This window comes from Monomorium pharaonis, chromosome 6 (assembly GCF_013373865.1).
Source record: "Monomorium pharaonis isolate MP-MQ-018 chromosome 6, ASM1337386v2, whole genome shotgun sequence".
Taxonomy (NCBI): Eukaryota; Metazoa; Arthropoda; class Insecta; order Hymenoptera; family Formicidae; genus Monomorium; species Monomorium pharaonis.
Window position 1 is genome coordinate 7,869,470 of NC_050472.1, and position 26,964 is coordinate 7,896,433.

The 26,964-nt window shown below is 27.1% G+C and overlaps 2 protein-coding genes across 2 annotated transcripts; one reads left to right on the forward strand and one right to left on the reverse strand.

The window, feature by feature from the left end:
- Nucleotides 1–2,660: 2,660 nt before the first annotated feature.
- Nucleotides 2,661–7,742, reverse strand: LOC105835308. The gene is made up of 5 exons (XM_012678450.3): nucleotides 7,640–7,742; nucleotides 5,026–5,112; nucleotides 4,596–4,862; nucleotides 3,992–4,150; nucleotides 2,661–3,569 (listed from the first exon to the last, which is right to left on the reverse strand). Exons 1-5 carry the CDS (start codon nucleotides 7,710–7,712, stop codon nucleotides 3,421–3,423), a joined length of 735 nt encoding a protein of 244 aa, XP_012533904.1. The 5' UTR covers nucleotides 7,713–7,742; the 3' UTR covers nucleotides 2,661–3,420.
- Nucleotides 7,743–14,947: 7,205 nt separating this feature from the next.
- Nucleotides 14,948–25,894, forward strand: LOC118645903. The gene is made up of 4 exons (XM_036287807.1): nucleotides 14,948–15,620; nucleotides 16,534–16,653; nucleotides 16,776–16,893; nucleotides 25,212–25,894. The coding sequence occupies exons 1-4, from the start codon at nucleotides 15,477–15,479 to the stop codon at nucleotides 25,475–25,477; spliced, it is 648 nt and encodes a 215-aa protein (XP_036143700.1). The 5' UTR covers nucleotides 14,948–15,476; the 3' UTR covers nucleotides 25,478–25,894.
- Nucleotides 25,895–26,964: the final 1,070 nt, after the last annotated feature.

Genomic DNA, 26,964 nt, shown 5'->3' on the forward strand with positions numbered 1-26,964 from the left:
TACGATACTAATGCCTGTAATCTTCATACCCTAAAGATATCTTATTTATTTACACAAAATCGTAGGTTTACTTATGTACAGGTTAAATCTATATTTTGTAGAGATACTCCGGTATTGCATACTACTCATACAGATTATTGTAGCATGTAATATAAAATAATGTTGTAGTAACATTTGCAACATTCCGCAAAATTGCTGAAATATTTTTTGTTGTATGGAATATTAATTCCAACAGTTTTAATGTAAATTCAACAACATTTTTCATTCAACAATTCGAATAGTTAAGATGTTAATAAAACAATTTTTTAAATAAATTATAATTAAAATTATCCAGTTACTGTAACTTTTTAATTTAAGTGTAGTGCTTGGATTTTACTCCGTGTAAATTTTATCGTAATTAAATATTTTGTGTACATTTATTATCTTCTCACACGAAAGAGCAAAAAGTAAATTTGTTTAAATTTAAATAAACTTGTAGTTGCATTTAAAAAAGTACTGACTAATTATATATATTTACTATTACAAAATGTAAAGAAAAAAAATTTTTTTAATTCTATTATTATTTACTTAATTAATAAAATAGATTATGCGCGCGCGCAATATAAACATCTTTGTGTCGTAAAGTTCTCTTGAATTAGCTGAGCTAAGTATAGATTCTTACTGTTAATCATTTGTGTTTTCTATTTCATTGTCATACAGAGGCGGCTGACTTAGTACTTAAGAGCAGCGTAGGCTGCACTTAATAGCCTCTTCTAACAAACATCTGACGTGCAACAATGTTGCGTGTAACATTTGATACAATAAGGCGTGTAGATTATAAAGAAGCGCATCATAAATTAACTAAAGGCCAGTATTTGGATTTCGCAACTGCTTTGTGTTTCCCTCATTGGTTTTATAAACAATAATAATGCATAATGAATAGCACGTGCCACCGATTTTTATCCATACATTAAGTAAAACGGCAACTTCCGTATATTTAAAAAAATAATAAAAACAGAATACAGACTTTATGCGTTTCTAATTCTAAAACGATACACTGTTTATTATTATTTACAACTTTTGCAAAAATAAACATTGTAACAATAAACTTTTTTAATTGGCAGATTTATTATAAATAAACATTAAAGAATATAACGTTACCAAGTAAATATCTGTATTATCAAATTATTTTTTTGAAATATTTATACCTGTATTATAACAAAAACATTATATAAAGAAAGAACAGAAATATTGAAAAATTATTTCTTTATATTTTGTATTTGTTAAAAAATTTATAATAAAAACTTTTAAAATAATAATTTAAAAAAAATAAAAATTAAAAATAAAGTGTTACAATCAAACATTTAAAAAATATATATTTATATAATAATAATAATAAAGAAAAAATATTAGAATTTTAAGAATAACTTTTTAATAAAGAAATGCATTTTTACGGAAAAAATAACGTTTACTAATAAAAGTACATCTGAATAATAAATACTTACACATATAAAAGAAAACCACTGTAAAAAAATATATTTCTATACAAAAACATTTTTTTCTTATTTCATATAATTTACAAAAATTTTAAATAAATTGTTTTTAAAATCCACATTATTGTTTTAATATTTAGAGTAATATAATTTTTAAATAAATTAAGACATTCTAATTTAATATAAATATTAATAAATAAAATAAATTGCAAAGCAATAATTATAAAAAAAATAAATAAATAAATTTAAAAATGTGAGAAAAAACTGTAATTATTAATACGAAACGTTTTAACTATAGTTAATTATTTTCAATTATAATAACAATTGCTTGAATATTAATGGAATAATCGTGCATAAAATAGTTGAGATTCAAACTTGTTATTATGAATGATTAATCCTAGAACGGTAAATTTATTTTTTTTACCGCAAACACTGGGCTGTCAGTGTACTCTATTCCTTCCCAAGCGTTTTGCATTGAACAGATGGACTGAAATCAATATTGTACTATATGAATCTCTTCGTTTTTTCATGAAGACGATGATATAATCTACATTAAAATTAATTAAATTATATACATTAAAAATTGACTTAAACAAAATAAAATTTTTAAGAGTAGCAAAAATATTTTTTTTAATTTGAAGTACTTTTATCAATTTTTAACAAATTTAGAAAAAAGAAACAGTTTTGGAAAGATAAAAGATAGATCTAGAACCGGGATAAAATGGATTTAAGATATTGTTTAAAAAGTATAATTATTAAAGAAGAAAAAGAAAAACAGTAGTTTAAGAAAAAGAAAATAATATAAAAGCAAATAAATAAAAGCACAATCAACCTTTTTTATTTTGCTAAAATTGAAAAAAAAGTTCATTTTTAATACATATATTATTAAAATAAAAAAAATTATTAAAATATGTTTATAACTCCAAGTGGCACTCACCACACTGTATACAGTCCTGTAGCTTTTATACAGGAACGTTGTGGCTTATGCAAACGCAGCTCAAATATTATACGTTTATTTTGTACATTTTTATTTTAATTTTTATTGTATAATTAAGTTTTTGTATAATAACTTTATATAATTATTAATATAGTTAGTTGTTATTCTGTATAATAAAGAATTATACAGAATAACGACCATATAATATTAACCATGTTATTATTCCGTTCTACTAATTACAATAAACATGATAGCATTCATAAATTCTCGTTTATTTAAAGTGTAACATCTAATCTTCATTAATAATTCGTTCAAGAATCGCACGAGATTCACTTCTAAATCAGAGAGATTTGTGAAGGAATTCGGAATTACACAAAGTGTATTATTATAGTAGCAAACGCAATAATACGAGCGTTGACCTACTTGATTTCTATAAACGTCTTTTTATATTCTGTTTCTCCCTATAAATCCCAAATATAGAAAACCTTAGGGCTTTTAATAATAACATAATAAATGTTACTTATTACGTTTTACATAATATAACAAATTGATCAAATGTACCCATAGACCAATAATATTTTTATATTATATTTGAAATGACTTTCAAGAAAGGTGAAAATTATTCGGGGTAATCATTAAATTTATGTAATCCGATAATCTCTTTGTATTTTTCTTATTACTTATTACTTCTACGCTTTACATAAACTATTACCAGCCGAAGTTGCAGTAACACAATATAATAACAATGCTAACAATAAACTACCTATGCTTAATTTACATAAAATAAATTTGTCGCACTATTTACACGCATGTCGGTGTCGTGTAAATCTAAATAACACTATTAGGAGTATGGTAAAAAGAAAAGAAATTATCACGTCAAGATGTTTGCAAACTTCAGATAGAAAAATTTCGCGTTCCTCCACGTCGATTTCGAGCCTAACATATTTGCGATTCCAAATTTGATGCCTCTTCGATTACGTTCTAGCAGAGGAAGAAATGGCTCTTTAGGCCTCAAGGGAACGTCTGCGAGAAGGATACCTTTGAGAATATGCGATTGCTAAGTTCAGTAAGACGAGTGTCCCAGTTCTGTTGCATGAACGGAAGCATCGCACGATATAATTGTGGCCAATATTCATTGACGAATGCCATGGCAGCGTTATCTAAAAGTGAAAATTCATAACGATCAGTAATAGTTGTGTCACACCACTAAGTATACCGACATGTAAAAGGCAAATTAACCGGATTCGTAATCGGCATTGTATAACGAAGAGTTACGGCATAAGTATGAGTTTCCTAGCAATTATCAGGAAATTGCTGATATAACAAGATAATATAGAATAATGAAACGGGCAATTGCGGTGATAAAATACAACGTCTCATCCAGAATCTTTCTTTGACATAATTTGCATCTTACAAACAAAAAGTCAATTTTATGTTGTAATTTTGTATTCAATAAATCACTGCCAGTTGAGTAGATTTTAATTTAGCTTCAATTCTTATTGTTTACGGAATTATGAAACATGTATCAGGTAAATGGTTTCTCAGTTAAAGAATATTTTGGAGGAATTATTTATATACTTACTGAGTTCCTCGTTACCGTTGAACATGTCACTAAACCAGACATTCATCTTTCCAATTTCCGGATGTAAATGGAAATGTTCGATTGTCCATCTGTCGTTGGCTACGGGTCCTTCCATTACCCATTTAGATTTAATATCTTCCATGCTAATGTTAAAGAATCCTGCCGTGAAAGAGAAAAAAAATAAATATACCATACATTTATTGCGTAAATAATTAAATCTTATTTAAAAAAAAATGGCTTTTAATATTTAATAAAATCTATATGTAATAAATTCAGAAAGCAATTGAAAAATTAGTAAATATAAATGTAGTTAAACATAATAAATAAATAAATAAATTCTATTGTCAGTCCACGCAACGACGATCATCTTGTTTCCCACCGTGCTCGTGTTTCCGTTATAACCGTGCGTACATTGGCCGTATTTTACTACCTTCCGACAATAATTATAAGAGCTGTACGCATGGAATCGAAAAAATTTAGAGAGCTTTTCGTCTTCGATTTTCGTTCGTGTATATGTTACACACACACACACACACACACACACACACACACACACACACACATTAGAAGTATTATCAGATTTAAAAGTAATTAATTTACATACCTTCGCCACCAATTTGGAAAGTACCCAGTGTTCCGTCCGCCTTGTAATTACCCTCGATAAGCACCTTCGGCAAATCAACATCAAGCTCCAATGTAAAGAAATTCTCAGAATGCTGTGGTCTCACAGCCAAGAATTGAGCCTTTGCAAGCCCGTAGGTGTTAACGTCTTTGACTGTTACGTCTGCATGTATTTCTTTAGTTTCATACACGGTTCTTTCATATTCCGTAAAATGCGGATCCAAGACTGGCAGATCAAGTTTCGGAATACCTTCCGGAAAAAATTAAAGCTAGAGTAAGGATATGATTATTTTATTAACATAAATTAAATAATACAAAAAGTTATGTACATTTAAATAATAATAAATGTAAGCCAAATTTGATAATTTGATTTAAACAGAAATTTTTATATTAATGTTCCATGTTTTTAATACCTGGGATAAAGTTTGGCCACGCTTCTTGTATCGCAAGTCTCAAACAAGATGAATAGTCATTTGAATCACGCTTGCAGGTTTGCACAGCTGCATAAATTACATGTAAAAATATTAACAATAATATAATATATGTTAAACATTTATTTTAAATATTACTGTACTAAGTTGCGATAAAATTAATAAAATCTTAATTTTTTATCAACATTACTTAGTTACCTTTTATTTTTATTATTTATTTTATACTAATTATTTCCCTCTTTCTTCCTCTTATTATTACAAATATATTCCTTGTATTTAATTAAAATATATTCATTATTATAAATCATTACAACAAAATCTCACACAAACTAGTTTATAAAGTTCTATACAAACTTCAAATTTAATGTGATTAATTTTAAATTTTTTTTTCTTTAATAGTAAAACTAGCTGTAAAGTACAGTCAATTGCGTATCAATTTTGAAAAAAGTATTTTGTTTAGTGTCTTGTTAAAAAAAAGAGAATTTAGCATAATTAACGGTTAGACCGTGTGGAAAATAGTAAAAGTATATGATTAACTATTTAAACTTGTGCAATCATCGCTCAACCGTAAACGTAAGACTGTATACATGCAAACTTAAATTACTAGCCATTTCACACACAAATTAATTTTAAAATTACAGAATATTATAATTACAAAAAATTATAAAATATTATAAATAATTTTTAAGAGTATAAATAAACTAAATACAAAAAAAGACAAAAATATATAAAAAATTTTATCTTTTTTTCCTAGAATGTTGCAACTTAAAATTATATATTTGTAATTATCATTAAATTGGTTAAAAATGAAAACAAAACAAGTAGTTGTAAATTTTCAAAATGAAAAATTATTAAACTGTATGGAAAAATTTTAAAATAAATAGTTAAAAATAATAAATATTTTACTAAAAAATTAATACATAAAAATAATTGTTTTAATTTACTAAAATCACGTCAAACAATTTTTTAACATTTACTTTTTGTTAATTTTTTCTTTACTTTGAAAAATCAAAAAAACTGATTTACATAGTAACAATTATAAATAAACAACATAGGTTAGTTGTTTTTGATTTTCAAAATAGAAAATGCTTAATAAAGTTATTTATTAACTCAAAGAATATGACCACTGTAGAATTTTTAAAAAATCAAAAAAGATTTTTTTTGCTAAAAACAAACCGTAGAGTATCAAAAATGGTATGCAAGTGATCTCGATATGAAACAATTTTTTTAATGGTGTTTATGAAGTCGTATTCCCGAGCGCCTCGAAGCGCGCTCGAGCGGTCAAGCGGTCTCTCACTGAATGAACAAGGCAAAACAGGCTCATAGAGACTCTAAATCACTAAGGAAAGAAGAGGAGAACAAAAATATCCAAAAGGGCAACTATTATATGGTGCCGGAATAGTAGATTAGTGGTAAATTAAAAATTTATTTTATTTAAGAGGTATCGTTACTTAAAACTTTAAACGCCTTTTTCTTGAAACCGTATTTTTCAAACCTGCAAATAGTGCCACTTTAACAATTTTTATTCAATCAACATAAAATTTTAACAGCAAATCTTAAATAGATTTCGCAAAGAAATATGTACAAATTTTATAATACGTTAGCAATTTTTTTTGTTATAAACAAATAAAAACAAAATTTTTCGTAAAAAAACAAAAATTTTTTTAAATGTTTGCTCTTTCTTAAAAAAATTCAATATTTTTATAACCCTATACGTATTTTTTTAGATATTTATATGTAATATAACAAAAAATTTATGTTTATGTTCTAGATTTATTTAAATGGATGTGAGACTGCTTGCAGTCGAGCAGTTTTTTAAAAAACAGCAATTTTTAAACAGCTACAGCACCGCCATTTTTTATCATTTTTTAATAAATAAATTTTTTTTAAGATTAATATATATGTATTTTCATGTAGAAAATTTCAATTGTAAATATATTTACTTTCCACTTTAATATAAAGGATTGTGTTATGTATTGATTTTCATACCATTATACAGTGGCCATATCTTAATTCCTTAATATATTAGAATAAAAAACTTTACTAATTTATTAAAAAGATTCTAATTATTAAATATTAAAATATTTTTGTTCTGTCTCTCTCTCTCTCTCTCTCTCTCTCTCTCTCTCTCTCTCTCTCTTTGTTTAATTTAATTTGTAATCCTTTTTGTCAGTTTCTTGTAATAGTTGTCAAATCTAATATTTAAAATTATTTAAAAAAATAAGATTTGTTTTTCTTATATAAAAATTATATAGCAGTACCAAAAACATATATGTAATTATAATGTATTTATAATATTAAATAATATTATTCGTCTCCAGTATATTGTCACAAAAATTTTATCTGATTTAGCAAACAATTACCACAACAACAAATGAAATTTAAAAGATAAAAAAAACTTTTTTTGCACGCTGAAAAATAATATTTAAAATTATTATCACAAATATCGAAATTAATTAACTTTTTTTTTTTATTAATTGCTTCTTACTCAAAGAACAATTAAAACAAAGTAGTTAATTAATTCAATTCGAAGTTGTAGAAACTGTTAGATTGTCAGGGAGCAAAGAAAATCAGTAGTTAAAAAAAAAAGACTTACGAAGCTGGAAATCCTGAGCCGCGACGAGCACAAACGCGGTAACGCAGAAGAGGGCGAACGTATAGAATGACATCCTGTCTCGTTAAAAATCTTGACGGCTAGCCTGGCCAATTATAAACACTCGGTTTATATAGTTTCTCAGCCCAAGGACTCGGCAAAGATACGTTGCAAAATTGCATGTCATTAAATATGTGAGAGGCGAGGAGCAGCAGTTGATCAACGGTGGTAAACTAAAACGCAGCTGCGACAGCTCCGGGAAATGTGCTTCTTTTTTATTCTGAGTATCTCTCCAATAAATAATGGAGAAAACGAAGGTGTTAGCTGCTCGTGTCATTGAATTTTAAGTTACATTGTTATCTTATAAAATTTTATACATTTTAAAAATTAAACTAAATTATTTGTACTAGACATTTTGCTTATCTAATTAATACCATTTCAATGTTGAGGCAAAAATGAAACATATACATTTTAATCGCTGAAAAATTATGAGAACTTTAATAACAAACTCAAAATAAGAAAGTAAAGAGAGAGAGAGAGAGAGAGAGAGAAGGAAAGAAAAAACGATCCAGATAAATAAAGAATATTATTGTTCTAAAAATTTTGAAAAAAAAAAAAAATGTTATGTTTTAGAAATACAAAAAAATAAAAAAAAAACTTTTGACAGAAATCGCATTATAAACATCCATAAATTAACAGAAAGAAATAAAGATAATTCTGGCAATTAAAACAATTTTTATTCATCCAATTTATCTTTTATTTCTTTATCTTTGTCATAGTATCGGAATTTTGGGCTCGGTGCAATTAAATTGCACTCTATCACTACATTGTGCTTTGTAAGACAATTTAAGTTCCAAGAACTACAATAGTACTTGTAAGATAGTAAGATAGTAAGATAATAGTAAAATATATATTCTCTTTAACATTATCTTTTTTTTTAAATTTAATATATATTTAATATAAATGTATATTTGTGTCATAAATAAAAATAGGTCGGAGAAAGGAAAAATAAAATATAATTATACTTGTACAAATTAAATATATGTCTAAAATTAATTATATTTAATTGCATTGTCTTTTAATAAACAATATTTGTCATTATTTAATTAATATTTATAGCTTTTTGTTTGTATTTTATAATTTAATAAATATACTTCTATTATTTTCCAATAATTTTATATAAATTTTTTTTTAATGTTAGAAAACTTTTATTTTCTTAATAATAATAACGTAATAATAACGTAATCATTATTCGCAATAGCTACTATTAAAAATTTGTGATTTTTCTTTAATACTCTTTTAAAATCAACATCATTAACAAAGAAAGCTATTGAGAGACTGTTAGCGTTGATATTTTGATATAAATAAAACCTATCTGTGCATTAGTATAATTAAATAAGTTTTATTTGCAAAATGTCCTGATAAATAAATTAATTATGTGATAAAATGTACAAAAATAAGAAATTCTTCAAATTTCATAAAAAGTTTACTTCTTCCTAATTCTAACGTGAGCTTAAACGAACTTCAAGCAAATGGACTTCCGTGACCTTGTGACCTTGCATACAGCCTTGTAATGCGGGCGATCGGCGATAGGCGATCGCGCAATGTGACCTGCAAAACTCGATCGCGTCACATTTTATGTTTATGTAGCCGCGATTAAAATCAATCAGATCACGAATGCGCTGAAGTAGCTACCCTTGGAACAGATCGCGCCGACGACTAGAAACGTGTTCCCCTCAGGATGCGGAGGAGGCAGGGGAGAAGACTGGAGATGCCGAAGAAACGATGCCACTCTCGGCGGTGCTCTATTATGATGTAGACGTAATAATAGAATATGCTGGTATGTCAGCGCGTTGAATGCGGAGGCTGCTATATGGACCAGCGATTACGTGTTACTATGAATGGTGCACGCGTCAGCTTTCAGTTTCTTTCTTATTAGATGCCCCACCTCTCGCGCGATACTCGGCAGTACTGGAATCTCCCCACGTAATGACACTCATGTGTGATTTACATTTTACTTTCAAGTGTAACACAACGCGGCTCACATACACAAAGAGAAATGTTTCTGCAGATTTAACAATTATTCTTTTAATAAAAAAAGAAATTATTGGAATAGTCCAATGAAATCAATTTTTTAATTAAAAGATCCAAGTATTTAACTTTTCAAAAAACATCCTTACACAAAGAAAATATTCTTTTTTATAGTTAAATCTTTTTACCTAAACGTTTTTATTGTTTCAGTAAAAGTATTGTACATAAGATATTCCATAACTATTTAATAGCTTTTAAGAATAGATTCTTGAAAACGTTTCAAAACAAAAATCTTACTATCAGCTTTTAAATAAAAAATATTAAAAATTGACAAATCTAATTATTTGAAATTCGTACATTTAGATATGGCGTATTGCATAGTGGAAGTGTATGCAAAGTGGAAGTGTACAGCAAAATTAATATAACAAATAAGAATTGTACTTAGAAACGATTTTTATACTTTGCGATATGTCATACCTTAGCACCCTTCGATTTTGATTTGAAGAATTTTTGTCTCAAAATAATCTCTCAAAAGAAATTTATCTTTAACATTGTTATAATTAATGTGGCATTCCGTGTCATATTACATATATATTTTACGTAAATTATAATTTTCACTTTACACAATTTTTACTATTTTAATACAACTAAAAACAACTTAAATTATATATTTTACATATTTAAAAAAATTCCATTTTAACTCATAAATAAACTTACTACATTCAAGAACTAAAAATATTAGTAACATTAAACATATTAACTGTAACTGTCGTAATAAACCCGTGACTAAAATTCGCGCCGCACGGTTTTATATCTTCCGTATGCTGAATTTTGCTTACGAGTTATTAGCGGTTTTGCTAATTACCTGACAGTAATAGACATAAGTAGAGATTTCACGGGACAATCGTGAGAAGGTTATTTAATCGAAGAAACTGTTATTTTTGTCAAAAAACGTTATTTCTCGTTTTATCTTATTTTCTTTGCTAAACAATGATTTAATGCAACAAAATAAGAAATTTGTATCTAACAAAATAATGTTTTATTTAAAGTATTTGTGTTTAATAAATATAAGCCAAACAAATAGAAATATAAAATGTAAAATAAAATTTTTTAATAAAATTTTGGTAAAATAAAATATAACTTTGATAAAATAAAATATAACTTTGTATTTACAGTATTAATCTCTGTAATTTTTGTATTTACAAAATATCCTAGTGTTTGAATAAATGTTCTAGTTTAAATAAAATTATAAGTTTATATGTATATATATATATACTCTTATTAATTTGTAAGTACTATTAATTTGTACTCTTATTAATTAAGTTGTATTAATATTCAATAATTTTTTATATTTGGATATGTGGGTCTCTTGAATATTACTTTTGTATTTCAATTATAATTTATCTTAACAAGATATTGTAATAATATATTATACTATTGCAAAGTACTTCCAATAACTTTTTTACAACATTCCCAAATAAATAAAAACTTAATAGAATAATTGTTCCCCAAATAAATTGGAACAAATTTAATTTATTTAGTTACTTGAATTTTTCAGTTTAAAGACTTGCATAATAAATTTACTTTGTGTTAATACTTTGTCGTAAGTAAAGATTTTGTACTTTCCTTTTCTCTTTATATGAAAAAGCAACAAATCAATTTGTTTATACATATATAAACAAATTTATAGTTACGCATTTGAAGAGATACTCGCTAATTTTATTATCATTTACAAATTATAAAAAATATTTTAGTTTTTATATTATTATTTATATTTTTAGTTAATAAAAAAAAATATTTATGACATAACATCCTTGAGTTGTACAGTATCTTTGAATTAGCCTGAGCAAAGTATAGAGTCTTACGCATGATCATTTGTGTTTCCTATTTCATTGTCATATAGAGGTGGCCAGCTTAGTATTTAAGAGCACGTAGACTACACTTACTAGTCTCTTATAACAAACATTTGGCGTGCAATATTGTTGTGTGTGACATTTGGTATAATAAAACGTATAAATTATAAAGAAGCACATCATAAATTAGCTAAGGGTCAGAATTTCGCAACAGTGTTTTCTTTGTTGGCTTTATAAACAGTAATAGTGTATAATGGGATAGTATGCATCACTGATTTTTATCCGTACATTAAGTAAAACGATAACATACGTATATTTAAAAAAATAAAAACAGGAGACAGATTTATATTCATTTTTAATTTTATAACAACATATATATATATACATATATAACACATATTTAATCCAATTTAGTTATTAAAATTTTTATAAAAACTAAAATATTATAATTGTTTTTTTATCAATAGACTTTAAGAAATACAACAATATCAATCAAACGTTTGTTCTTTATTGTTCAATATCTATATTATTTTAAAACTGCAAAAGAAGAAAAAACATGAATTAAAAAAATAATTTCTTTGTTAAAACTTATTTTAGTTGAAAAAATCAAGATAAAAGAATTTTAAAATACTGTTCTAAAAATTGGTAATTTTTTATTTAAAGAAAAGTATTATATATTCTACAGTCGAAGGACGCTCTCAAATATTTAAAAAATTATCTAAAAAGATAAAAGTTAAGAAAAATATTAGGACTTTCTAGCGTAATTTTTTAAACGATTAAGAAATACAATTTTTTGAAAAGAAATGTTTACATATACAAAAAACTGAATGATAGCAGATAACATTTTATCGTCTGTTTCATAATGCACTAAATGCATTTACAGTACAATATTTGCATTTCTGTAGTACGTTCTTTACACATTAAACACATTAATTTGACGAAAAATCAATATTTTATTTTACAATTTATTTATATATACGTTATTCAAAAATACTTTAAATAAAAAACACATAAAAATGGTAAAAATTTCATTCTATAAATTAAAAGAGTTATACAGACGACACACTTTGGCATGACATATCCAGAACAAATTTTTAATTATTATTTAGAAATTAATCATGGGTATTAATATAAAAAAAGATCTGGGTATATGCTATACTCAACGTATCATTATAGAATTAAGTTCTTATGTTATTAATAAAAAATATGTAACATAAAAATAAATTGTTTAGTATTTAATATTTAAAATTATACACAAAAATAACTAACTTTTGTCAATACTATGGTTTTGTATGTGTTATATATTCGACGTAGACCGATTCGAAATGCAGTTGCATTTAGTATATACAACAAAGTTGTCAATATTTTCATTCGACATCTCTCGTATGACACAAATTATTGCATATGATAATCTGCATAAATGCACTCGCGCGGATCAATGAGCGCGAGCGATAGTACACTGAGTCCTTGTGGAGATAAAGAAAAAACAAATAGTCCTTGTCAGATTAAAAACGAAAAACGCGCATAGCGATTAGAAATGATCGACGCGTCTTTTCTTTTCCCTGTCGCACAAAGAATAAGTGCGCGTGCGAGTCTCTTCTGTAAGTGGCAGTTTAAATCATTTATAAACCCTAAATATTGTTATACGTCTTTTAATTATGTATTACTACAAAATTAAAATTAAATCTATAAAAATCGTCGTCTTTCTTATTTCCCTACTAAAACTTTCAAGACTAACTACTTCAAAAAAAGCAAAGGAGTAAAAGTTAATATGGGAAAACATCTTTTATACAAAGCAACATTAGTACAAATTAAGAAAATTAATTATAGAAAACATGGTTATCATTAATTCACGAAATGCTATATATAAACTTGTGTTTTTTTACACTTTATACATTTTGCATATTTTTAATACATTAAGTAATTTAAATTGTTTCACTTTTCTGTTACTTTGTTTTGGTTCTCAGATTCATGGTTGTAGGCGTCCCTGCTTCTCGTTGGTTCCGAAGAAAGATATGTAGGTCTCTCTCGAGTAGCATTAGCTTGTTTATACCGATCACCATTCACTTAACAGTGAACGCTTCTGGTTACCCGGTGCGCGCGTTGTTACTAACTAACACACGCAGCCACGTGATGCACACCACCACGGTTGCACAATGATCTGTATATAATTATATTTAAGAGGTTGCTAAACAGTCCGTCAAACTTGGGGGTCAATAATGTAGTCATTCATTTATCTTTGTTCATAAAAATATTTGCTTCAAAATACAAGTTATGTAGCTTATACGTATGTACAAATAAATGGTACCCTGCAGTTCGGAATAGTTTGAGGAATAAGAATATATTCATCAAATTACGATTATTGTAAAAAAAAGCTGTAAAAAAAAAGTTATTTATAGGATCAAATTTTATTTATTTAAGCGTTTTCACTGCAGATTTCTTAGTGAAAGCGCTTAAATGAACAAAATTTGATCCTACAAATAATTTATTTTACAGCTTGTAATTGTAATTTGACGAATACAGTCTTATTCCTCAATTTATTTTGAACTGCAGGATATTATTCATTTGTATGTATAAGCTACATAACTTGTATTGACAAGTAAATATTTTTATGCACAAATAAATTTTAAATTTTTTTGCATTTTTGGTTTTGATTTAATCGTCTCTCGGGTTTATTTGTGTACGTACTTTAAACGTGTAAAAAGATTTTTAATTGTACATCAATTATTTACCTATTTTCCATTGGCCATGATCCATTCCGACAAGATTAATTTTATTAAATAGATTTTCTCGTAATTGTTGCATATTATTTGAATTTAGAAATCTGCCAACAATTCCAGAAATAACGATTTCCTCGACTGATGAGTCAATTCCAATTCCACGAGTCACATGCTTCATTATTATCCATAATTTTAATTATTTTTTTTGAATAATCTAGAAAAAAATTATGCATATATTGCGTATTTAATTTTTCCATTCTGTTAACTATACCTATGTGTGGGTATATGTAATATGGTTTTGAGCTTCACAATATTATTCTGAATCATTTTTAATACCAACGTAGATTAAGAGGATGCTAAACAACCCGTCAAACTTGATCGAGATCAATAATGTAGAATCATTTATTTATCCTTGTTCATAAAAATATTTGCTTCAAAATATAAATTAAGTAGCTTATAAGTACAAAACAAATAGTGCACCGCAGTTTGGAATAAATTGAGGAATAAGACTATATTCGTCATATTACAATTACAAGCCGTAAAAAAAGTTATTTATTGAATCAAATTTTGTTCATTTAAGCGAAACATTTCAGATTTTCATTCTCTATCGCATGGTGCTAAGCAAATCCGATACTTTAGAAACACCCTGTATACATATATAATGTGTATACATTATTATATTCTAACGTATTTTAGTTCTCAATAGAAAATGACAAAGATATTGACATATAAGAAAGTATATAAAAATTGAAATAATTTAATTTCACAAAAAATTATATATGTTTTAGATCATAATCTGGTAACAAGTATATTTTTTATTCTGAATACTTTCAAAGCTAACTTACGTCTGCACCTCTTAAAAGAAGAGAGCTGAATGAGCTATTGATAAGCTAATGCGCATGCGTAACTTCTTTAAAATGTTTCTCAATATTCCATGAGAAAAAAACATCTGATGTTCTTTCGGCGTTGGATCGATGTAATCGGCAGCGACTGTCATATACACACTATAGTGTTAAGTTGCGAGTGCTTCAATTGCACATGAAACATTTTGTATTATCTTATAACGGCAAACTTAGACTAAATTGTAGAAAATAAGTTATAGCACTTTAACATTTTTTTAAAAAAGAGGAAATGTAGAAACTAAAGATATTTATATAATTTTTATACTTAATAGTGAGGAATAAGGGGACTTTCATTCTTTTATCTCTTTTAAACGCACTTAATGTTAGTAGAAAGATGACCAGTATCGTAGACAAATATTTCAGTCTTAACCGTGCTTTTTTACTGATAGTTGGACTATGGCCTTATCAACAATCGAAATTTGCTCGATTTTATTTATTTTGTTGCTACTGTATTATTGTAACTACTGTTATATTTCAGGTATGTCGGTTTTCTGACTACATTTATATTACATAATGTGGAGGATTAATTTAATACTTGAGGACTCTTACTAATTTAAAAACTAAATTTCCAATCAAAAAATATATTAGTAAAACGTTAAAAATAATGTTTCAAAGAAAAATATATTAAAAATGTTTGTGAGTCCTTAAAGTAAGAAAATAGAAATTTGCTAATGTAAACCTGCTCAGAATTCTCTTTTAGTGTAAGTAGTAAGATTTACAATAAGTATTTAATTATTTTTAATTTATAAGACATCAACTTAATGAAATAGTTTTTCTATAAGTAAAATATATAGAACAAATATTTATAGAAGAACAGTTTTATTAAATTGGTGTTTATAAATTAAAAATAATCAAATACTTGTTGCAAATCTTACTACTTATACACAAAAAGATAATTTTGAGCATACTCAGATTAAGAAATTTTTATTTTATAATAATTATTTGTACTTTAAGGCTTCACAAACGTTTCCAATGTTTCTTTCAAACATTACTTTCAACGTTTTACTAAAATATTTTTCATAATAGCATTGTATACAACAATAAAAGCTACATATTTAAAAATGTTACTTGTTATAAAATATCATTGTACTAATGATATTCTGCTTGCTGAAATGTTAATGTTTTAAATAATATTTAAAAAATAGGTTTTGATTAATTCTTTAATAAATAAAACACTATTTCTCAATGTGTACAGTTTATTTTTGTATATTATTAAAAAATAGACTAATTTATTATTAGCCAACAATTTTAACAACAAAAATTGTTTCAAAAATTCGGTTTCAGTAAATAAAAAATTAACATAATGTATGATCAAGTATATGTTTAAAAGGATAAATGTTAAAGGCATGTATAATGCTTCTATGCTCTTTAAAAGAAACTTTTAATTACAGATTGCAACACTTGTGACCTCAAAATGTACTGCAGATTATGTTATAAAGTTTTGTTCTTTTTTATTTGGTTTCATTACTTTAGCGGTTACATACAATTCGTTTTGCGTTAATAGTGACAAAGTAAGTTAATTATATCTATTTTAATAAATATTGACGTGATATAATTTTGCAACTATTAGAGTTTTCTGTCCTATTTATAAAAAATATATAAAAATTAAAATAATATCTTATTTAACAAATAGTTAAGGTATTTAATGGAACAACTTCAGTTCATTTATGATGACTTAAAAGATAATAATGAAATTGCCATTTTTGAAAAATATGGAAACATTTCAAAACGTTATACGGCTGCGTTTATAAGTAAGACAACACTTTTTATTCATTATATTTATAATATATTAACAAGTATAAAATTTTAATAACAAAACATTTCTTCAATTATTTTGAATTGCAACACGTTTTATTTTATTCTATTTTTCTTGTTTAAATATATTAGAAAATAAAAAAATTAAATTGCAAAAAATTAAAAAAATATTCAAAATTAAAATATTTTATATACTTTGTTCCTTAAATATTTTTTTTAATACGTTTTAATAATAATAATTAATAAATTCATACAAATAAAGTTATTAAAAGATAAAATGATTCTTATATTGTCATTACAATAAAATGAATGTAAATTTATCAAATTTTATATTGCACGCTGTTACTAAAAGATGTTACAAGAACAGAATATCCATACAATTTGTATATGATATTGTTGTGATATTGTAACGTTTACGGAAAATATCATTCAGATGAGACGTACATACACACGCGGACAAAAATGCCTAGCCATACGAAGTTAGCTGTGTTTCAATTTCTATATAGAATACGTTACATGCAGAATAAAAATCTTGGAATAAGGCTAACTTTCATATGACCAGGCCTTCCTGTGTATGTAGTATATGTATATACGAAATAAAATTAATTATTATATAATTAACAAATATAAATAACGTATAATTTAATATCAATACTACTTAGGTGTATGAAGTATCCTTCCAGTTTTAATATTACATTAGCAATAAATAATTAATTTGTATATAATAATCACTATTTTTCTTCAGCTTTGCAATAGCCAATAAAGAAACCTGATTTACAATTTCTAACACATTTATCTATCCAAAGCCTATCTATCTAATCTAATATCTCTATTTCAATCCTTTTTATCTTCCTAAGCTTTTATTACAAATTCTCTCAATGTAATCTGACTTATTTCTTGAATACCTTTAGATAGTTACATCGCGATATATAAACCTAATAACACAATAAACTGAACATAATGTAACATATCTTATACTGCAGAAATATTCTTATAGTCTCCTTTTTTTCAACATAAACTTAATATTATTTGGTGTTTAATTACTATACCTACTAAACTTCCTACTTATTTCTCTCTTCTTACATTTTCTACTACTACTGGTACTTTCACTTTTCTTTCTTTTTTCTGGAAAACATGCATTGTCCCGAAAAAAATGTACTGAAATTTGAAAAGTGAGCTAACGTGCCAAAAAGTCAATATCCCGAGAACTAAGATCCGAGGCATTGTCCAGAAAAGTCAAAATCCTGAAATTTAAGACAATGTCCTGAAAATTGAGTTTTATAAATCTTTTCTATTGTACCATCGATAGACTGGATGATGGTTTACCTATCAAAGATTTTTGAACTTTAATAAGTTCATTAATATGTAAAAATGCGTAAATAAATTAGTTATAAGTTATAGTTATAGTTATATAAATAATAATATTAAAAAATAGAACTAGTAATTAATTTTATTTATATTTTAGTTTTAATTATATGAAACTACTATTAAGTAAAAGTATAAGAAATATAAAAATTCTATCATTAAACATTGATATCCAATAATTATAATTAAATTATAATTAGTTTAAGTTGCAATTGTATATAAAATTCAGTAAAATTGTATATAAAAATCAGTTTCAATTATAAATTAATAAAAAATTTAAATTATATTTTATTTATAATTATAGTAAAACTATAATTAAATTTAGAATTAAAAATTTCGACACACGCCACACACACACACACACACACACACAAACACACACACACACATATGCGCGCGCCACATAGTTTGAAAAAACAAAATAATTTTTTCTGTTTATTTTACACAAAAAAATTAAAATTTGTTTAATGTCCAAAATTTTTGTATTTTACAATGCCTCTTATATTTCGGGATTTCGACTTTTCGACACTATATATCACGTCTTAAATTTTGGGATTATAGTTTTTAGGGGCAAACCATGTCCTCCTCTTTTCTTTCTTGTCCTAATCTTATCTGCTCCTTTCAAAATTCTTTTATCTTTTTAAAATACTCTCTCTTCCCTTTTATCTAACTAATTGTTTTATATTTCTTTTAATATTACCGCCTTAATTTCCTTAAATGTCTAAATAAATAAGATGTATTAACTCATCTTTTCCTTTCCTACAAAATACACATATTTTTTTTTTCTTCAATATTTATTGTTTTTTTTTTTTTTCATATTTTCAAATCTCAATCAACGTCCGTACTCTGGCTCAAAATCTCTATTTTTTTTTGCTAAACTCTCCCTACTTAAATATATGAATTGTATCACTACACTATTTATTTTTTTCTGTCTTATATTAGGCGTTTGGCAAAGCAAATCTGAAGCGTCTGAAGGCTCTGTTGACACATTCTGTCTTTGTTATTTATTGGCATTAAACAAAGATAGGGTGAGGTAAGAGAGCACTCCGACGTCTCAGATTCGCTTTGCCGAACACAGTAATTGTATCTCGTGTTTCTTAATTTACTTTCTTTCTCTCGTTTTTTGTATGTCTTTTTCCAATTCCTTTATTACATTCCTTTCCACATCATTTCCTAACAGTTTTATTGCTCTCGCATCTCAACCATTCTCATTATAGTATCTCTCTTTTTTTATTTTATTCTTGTTTCTCCATCTGTTCTTTTCTGTTCCTCTTAAACAGAACTTTACCTATCTATTATCCTCCAAACCTTTAATTTCCTCTTTAAATATCCTTGCTCTGAATACCCATCTTACACTTAATTGTTCTTGACTTAATTCTTTAGATATCAAATGTCTCTTTGTGCAGAAATCTAATTTAAAAACCTATCTGACATAATCTAACATAACGTTCTCTAGTTCCCCCTTCTCCACTCAACCCCAAATTTCTACTTCATATATTACACTCTTCATTAAAAAGTTAACCTTTCCGGTATCGAAAATCTAATATTAGGCTTATAATTAAACTTATCGGAAATACTATTCGTTTAGCTAAAATTACTTCTTTCCTTATAATATGTGCATATATTTTGAAATAAATTAATTGTACATTGTATAATGATATTTTACTGCTTTATTTCTTACAAAATGCAACATAATTATGTTCTTATACATATTTTTCAACACATTTTCATTGTAAATGACGTTAAACAATTATTTTAACGATAAACAATTATATAAAGTTCAAATAGAGAAGAAAATTAAAAAAGTCGTTCAAAAAGTGCCGGTTCTCTAAAGAATCATCTACTAAAATTATTTCTACAAATTCTTTCTCCTAGAATGCAAACCTTGTTATTTGCCAACTTTCTCTTTTTTGATAACGTTTTTATGTAATTTTTATCTTTCCTTTTCCTATTAAAAATAAAGCCAAGATACTTGAATGTCCTTACATCTTCCAACTCCTCTTTTTCCCACTTCCATTTTTTTTTCTCTTTATCATTCCTATTGAATAGCATCAACTTTATATTTTTGGAATTTAGCTCTAATTCTTTATTCTTTAAAATCTTTCTAAGCATGTGGATTGTATTCTCTAAACCTTATTTATTTTCCGTCAACATAATCATATCATATGCATACGCTAGTGACTAAATCTTCTCATTTCTTAAACTTAGAAAACCTCTTATTTCTCTTTCTCCCAAGCATCTATCTAGGACCGCCACATACTGATTAAAATTAAAACAGATGATTTATCACACATCCCTGTTTAATTCCCTTCGTGATACTAAGAACTTCCGTCAAACTCTTCCTTTGTTCTCATTGTTGCCCTCGTGTTCTCGTAAATTTTTTTCATTGTCTGCTACTCTAATTTTCTAATTCTTATGCTACTCTAATTCTTATGTCTTCTAAAATGTTTTATAATTTCCCCCTTTTTTATTATCAAAAGCTGCTTTTAAATCTTTAGTTTGTGGATGATCAGAACTTTTAGAACAAAAGAAATTTAATGAATTCTCTCGATCCATATGGGTAAACTTTTGAATTTATTATACTCGCCAAATTTTACAGTGTGATCCGCTCTACTCGCAATCGCATACTTCTCTCTTCTTCTCTTCGAACTCGACGACTCTATCTTTTTACCTCGGCTCTAAATATTACTTTCAACCTATTTTCAAATAAAAAAGAAAACACACTCTTTCATTTTTGAACGGACCAAAAAACTTTATTCAAAACAAGTACAGAGTAATGTCGTGGCACGTCTGAATAAGCTCGCGATTCCTTTTTAACTAGTTTTTCATTTTTGTTGCTTGACACTAGTTTGTCTGCTGCCGTCGATCGATATTCGTATACGGACATCTGGCTCGCGAACAAGAAGTATATCGCGTGGCGTGCGTAACAATATACATATACATATACATATATACATATATATACAGGGTGTCCCAACGCACGTGGACATTACTCGTAAAAAGGTAAAAGGGATCGAGATGAACATAAAAGTCCAATATTGTCTTGGGTTTATATAGATTTAAAGTTTTTCATTTTTAAATATTTAAAGTTATTCATTTTCGTTGCTTGGCACTAGTTGTCTGCTGCAGCCGATCGATATTCGTATTCGGACGTTTGACTCGCTGACGAGAAGTGTATTGGGTGGCGCGCGTAACAATATATATATATATATATATACACTGAGCGACAAAATTAACGCAACAAAAATTTTTACCAAAATTTTACTCAACTTTAAATAATTGTAATTTTGCGAAAACTTATCGCATTGAAAAATTGTTTTTTTTTATTTTAAAGCTTGAAGTCTCTACTTTAAAGAGCATTTGTCAGATTTGATCCTCTTTTTTTCCTTTTTCGACATCTCTTCAAAAGTAAGAACGTGATTTATCTTCAAAATTTTCATACTTTGACGCGTTTCAAGAGGTGCAGTTAATTTTTCTCGTAAATTTTATAAAAATTATCGTAAAATATAAACTTTTCCCTACAAATTGAAAAAAATTGAAGTCTGTACGATTTTTTTGACGGATTAAAAAAAATGGTCATTTTGATTTTCATCGCTTATTACTCGTGAATAGATCAGGTACATATGTACATACAGCGCTCCGCAAAAAAACAATGGAAAAGTAAAAATTTGTACTTTCAAATGTTAATTGATAAGTTAGAAAAAGCGCTTAGGCAAATTTGGCACAAAATTCCGCAAGAAATTATTGAAAGGTGCATAAACATATAAGAACGTTTACAAACAGTTTTCAAAGCAATTGATCAAAGAACGTTAGTATTTATTACTGAGGAGTAATCGTAATATAAAACTTTAGCGATGTGATTGAATCTTTTTTCACGACAGTACATTGAACTAAATAAAAACCGTAAAATATACGATTTTTTACGTAATCTTTGAACGCAATTTGTTGTTAGAAAAAGTAAATCTATTAATAATAATCAAATTAATAATAGCATTTGAAAGTGCAAACTTTCAGCTTTCCAATACTTTTTTGCTGAGCGCTGTACGTTGATCTGTTCACGAGTAACAAGCGATAAAAGTCAAAATGACCATTTTTTCTTAAAATCTTAATAACTCCGCCAAAAAAATCGTACAAACCTCAATTTTTTTCAATTTGTAGAGGAAAGTTCATATTTTACGATAATTTTTATAAAATTTACGAGAAAAATTCACTGCACCCCGTGGAGCGCGTCAAAGTATAAAAAATTTTGAAGACACAAAACACGTTCTTACTTTTAAAAAGATGCCGAAAAGGGAAAAAGAGAGAATCAAAATCTGATAAATGCTCTTTAGAGTAGAAACTTCAAACTTTAAAATGAAAAAAAGAACTTTCCAATACGATAAGTTTTCGCAAAGTTACGATTATTTGAAGTTAAGTAAACTTTTGGTAAAAATTTTTGTTACGTTAATTTTGTTGCTTAGTATATATAAATAAAACATTTTTATACTTGTTATCATAGCAATTGATTTTTTATGTGCTATTAGATATGAATTATAATAGAGGATTACATATGTGTTATAAAATATTGAATATTGTGTTTACCTAGGATTGCCAGTTCTGGCATCCAAGCAATGTACGCACACAAGCGATGTGTCCATACGCGTCACGTCTAATATGTGCATTCAACGTATACGTATAACACGGTGCGTTGCTTGTGTACTTACGCTGCTTTGACATCAGAAATAGCAGTTTTGTATATAATTATACATAAATTAAAGGAACCGTCTACATTAGAGGATCAAAAAATTGATTTTTTGCTTAAATCGATAGTATTTTATCCGTAGAATATGCTCCTGAAGTCCCAAGTAGAGATTCAAATTGTATCAGGCCGAAATAAACACGTGCAGTACGCATGTTCTAAACGCTCCGAGCGGGACGGCAGGTAAGAATCCCTAATGGTCTTTGAAAAGGTACATTGCTGGAAAATCTGTCAAAAAAAGAATTACTTGAGAAATGTTTAGGTGGGCATACAAAAAATGCCAATGAGAGTTTTAATGCAACAATTTGGCGACTTGCCCCAAAATATCTCTATTGTGGCCGCAAAATTATTAAAATTGCTGCTACATAGCTACTGGAATTTTCAATAAAAGCTATTTGTCGATTTTAAGAATCATGTTATGCATGGAAGTAGATATTGGACAGTATGCAGAGATGTTGCTGATAGAATAAACAAAAATTGCACGACCCAATAAGCACACAATATTTTTTAAACATTTTTTAAATATTTATTTTTAATTATTTTTACATTATTAGCATTTATTGTATTTCATTCTTCTGGCAACATATGTATATTGAAATGATCTGTAACAAATATATATACATAAACATGAAGTATTCATGAATTATCACGAAGTCTTATGCGGGGTCTACAATGGCAGCAGAAGTAATGGAGTAAGGAGTAAGAGTAACAATTGACCAATTAAAAACCAAGAGTAAACGAAATGGGAAAATCTCATTTCATATTTCTTACTTCTTACTCCTACTCCATTACTCCTGCTGCCATTGTAGACCCCGCATTAGATTGCGTACGATCTTCGAAGTCAAGCAACGTCGACGGTGATTAACAGTTGGATGAGTGAACCGTTTTCTCGGGCGTATAAATTAAAGATGTTCTAATAGATACGACTGTGGCTTGGCTGAAACATGGTAGAGTCTTCTTCCCTAAATTATTGTAGAAATTAAGCGACGCTAGACTGGTGAGGTTGAATTTATGAAAATTATTGAATAATGCAATCAATTTTTTGCTCTTAAAACCTTAAGCAAACGTTTAGTAAATATTTAAAAAAGAATTTGTTTAAACGTTAAATAAATGTTTATTAAATAATAAAAAAATATTTTTTTAAATGTAAAATAAACACCTTTTTCATGAGAAAAAGAGGACTTATCCTATTATTTAAATGTTTTTTTTTTTATGTTTCTCAAACATTTTAAAAAATATTTTTCAAATATTATTGTGCTTATTGGAGACTAGCCAAAATCGTCGTAGCAGATCTGTTGCGCAGGAAACGCGTACTTACGACAAACAACGGCTGTTGGAGAACAATAAATTGTATGAGGACACTGGGGATATTTTATACAAAGCAAGGATAGCAAATTAATTGAAAAAGACGAATAAACAATTATTAGCAAGCTTTTATCAACCTTTTTTTTTATCAGAAACTTTAAACGTGTTTTTCTCGAAACCATTTTTTTTTTTTAAATGGCGTGCGTGATTAAAAAAAAACTAATCGACGAATCCAATTTTTTTTTTAATTAAAGGTTATTAAATTATCTTTTGTGTGAACCTAAAATATAAATTAAATGTTATTTAAAAAAAGTAAAACATTTTTCACAAAAAACCGATTTTTTTTTAAAGCACCATTTTATAAATTTTTTATAATAAATTTATGGCTTTCTTAGGTTCACTTAGAAGCTATACTTATAAACTGTACAAAAAACTTATATTTTTTTTTAGCTGATTCTATTGAATGTTTATGCACACCGTGTGAAAGAAATTTCTCAAAGCTGTTGTGCATTTTTACTTACAACTTATAATTAAATAAATAAAATTTTATAATAGAAATTGTTTTGAGTACCTAAAGATGCACAATAAATGATAAAAATTGCAAAAAGATCTATTGCTTAGTTTTATTAGAAAAAAATCATAAAAAAAGGTTTAATTTTGGCCTCTTAATGTAGACGCCCCCCTTAAAGGGATGCTGGACTGCTTTTTAAACTTGCTCGGGATCAATGTAAAGCCATTCGTACAAATCATTAACAAGATTTTATATGTATTCTTTTATAGTATTCTTTTAATTAACAAAACTTACTGTCTTTCTGTCGGCAAAGCAGACGTCTCCAGCATCCTCTTAAATTTACATTATAAAAAGGCTATTTTACATGAGTAATTATTTGTTCTAATGTTGTTTAGTAGCTCTCGGTTGCTGTTTATTTACTTTGATTGGCATCCAATTATGGCCAAATTTTATTAATATTATTTTATCTACAAATAAATCACAATCACGTCGCCTGCAAATCTTTACTGAATACTTCATTGATCAAGAAAGATATTACTATATACAGCAATTCCACATAAATGCAGCTGTTTGCATAGGATTCACCGCATTTACAACAACAGGAGCAATGCTATTTACATGTTGTCAATATGCATGTGGAATGTTTAAAATTGCTAGGTAAACAACTATGAATATTCAAATATATGTGTGCAATAATCAAAATTATTAAAATAGATCGGTCTCAACCGATTATACTACACAAAGAATGTTACAAGGAAACGAGAAATTGCGGAAGCATTTTTTATTAAAAAACATGAGCATACTATTAATTTGCAAAAGAATACTGATAACCTTACTGGCGTCTAAAATAATTAAATTAACATAAGCTTTTAAATATATTGACTTTATTTGACGTTATGTATTACCTGCATATTGTTTATGTATATATTTTATTATTTGACTCCGCACTGTGCTTTAATCGAGCATCTGGTCTCGATGGAAACACACGTATTATGTTCAATTTACTTAAGAATTTATTATATTTTATTACATACTTTTGACTACATTTTTAATTTGTAAGTAACATTATTGGTTTTCCTTACGGAAAAAACACTAAAAATAATACTATAAAAAATACTCAAGTTGAGTATAATTTGGGACAAGGGATAAACACTCAATTCAGTGTAAACACTCAACTTGGGTGTTTGCTCTTTAATTTACTTTTAATTAGAGTGTTATTACTCTCAACTTGAATGTTCGCCATCTAATTGAATGTTAATTTCAATGTTAATCCTAAATTTAAGAATAACACTGAAATTAACACTCAATTAGATGGCAAACATCCAAGTTGAAAGTAATACTCAAATTAATACTCAAAGCCAGCTGAACACTCTATAGTTAAATATTTCGGTTAAACTTGCTTTTCTTGCTTTTGTTTTTATTTAATATCTTTCTAATCCAATGTTTGAAAGTGCACATTCAATATTAAGTGTATACCTTCAACCGATAGAAATTGAGTGTACATCCCTAACATTTCGAGTGAGTCTCATGTACAGAGTGAGGAATGTACACTCAATTTTCATGCAAATCGATCCAGCCACTTAAAAATTAAACAATGTGCGCCATATGGCATCAATCCCCACTAGGACACATATTTTTCGCGCCATATGGCGTCAATGCCGCCGAAGCGATTGAAACGGAAAAAGTGGCGCTCATCTTGTCATGCTTCTCTTGCTTCACCCGTTACCCTCGCTCTAATTTTATAAAAATTAATGCGAGAATGTAGGGAGAGGGCGAACCCCTTTCCTTGTACTCCCCTCACGTGTTTTCTGCACCACATGGATTTGCGACTTTAAGTAAAACAGAAATATCATGAATCGTAATTATAAAACTTTTTTTGTTAATAACTTTGATAACGTTAATAAGTCAAGAGGACAACATATGTTAACATATGTCAAGTCACTGGCGCTAGGTCCCTTTTGTAAAGATTTACCCATATTTCTTTTTACATAGTATCAAAAAATTACAGCAAATTATAAAACTTTTTTTGTTTATAAGTTTTTAACAAATCATGAGCGACGGCTAAAATCTCTTGAACATTACTCAGGAGGGTGACCTTTACAATATATGTCAAGGTCAGGATCATCAGAGCTGGTTCCCCTTTTGTAA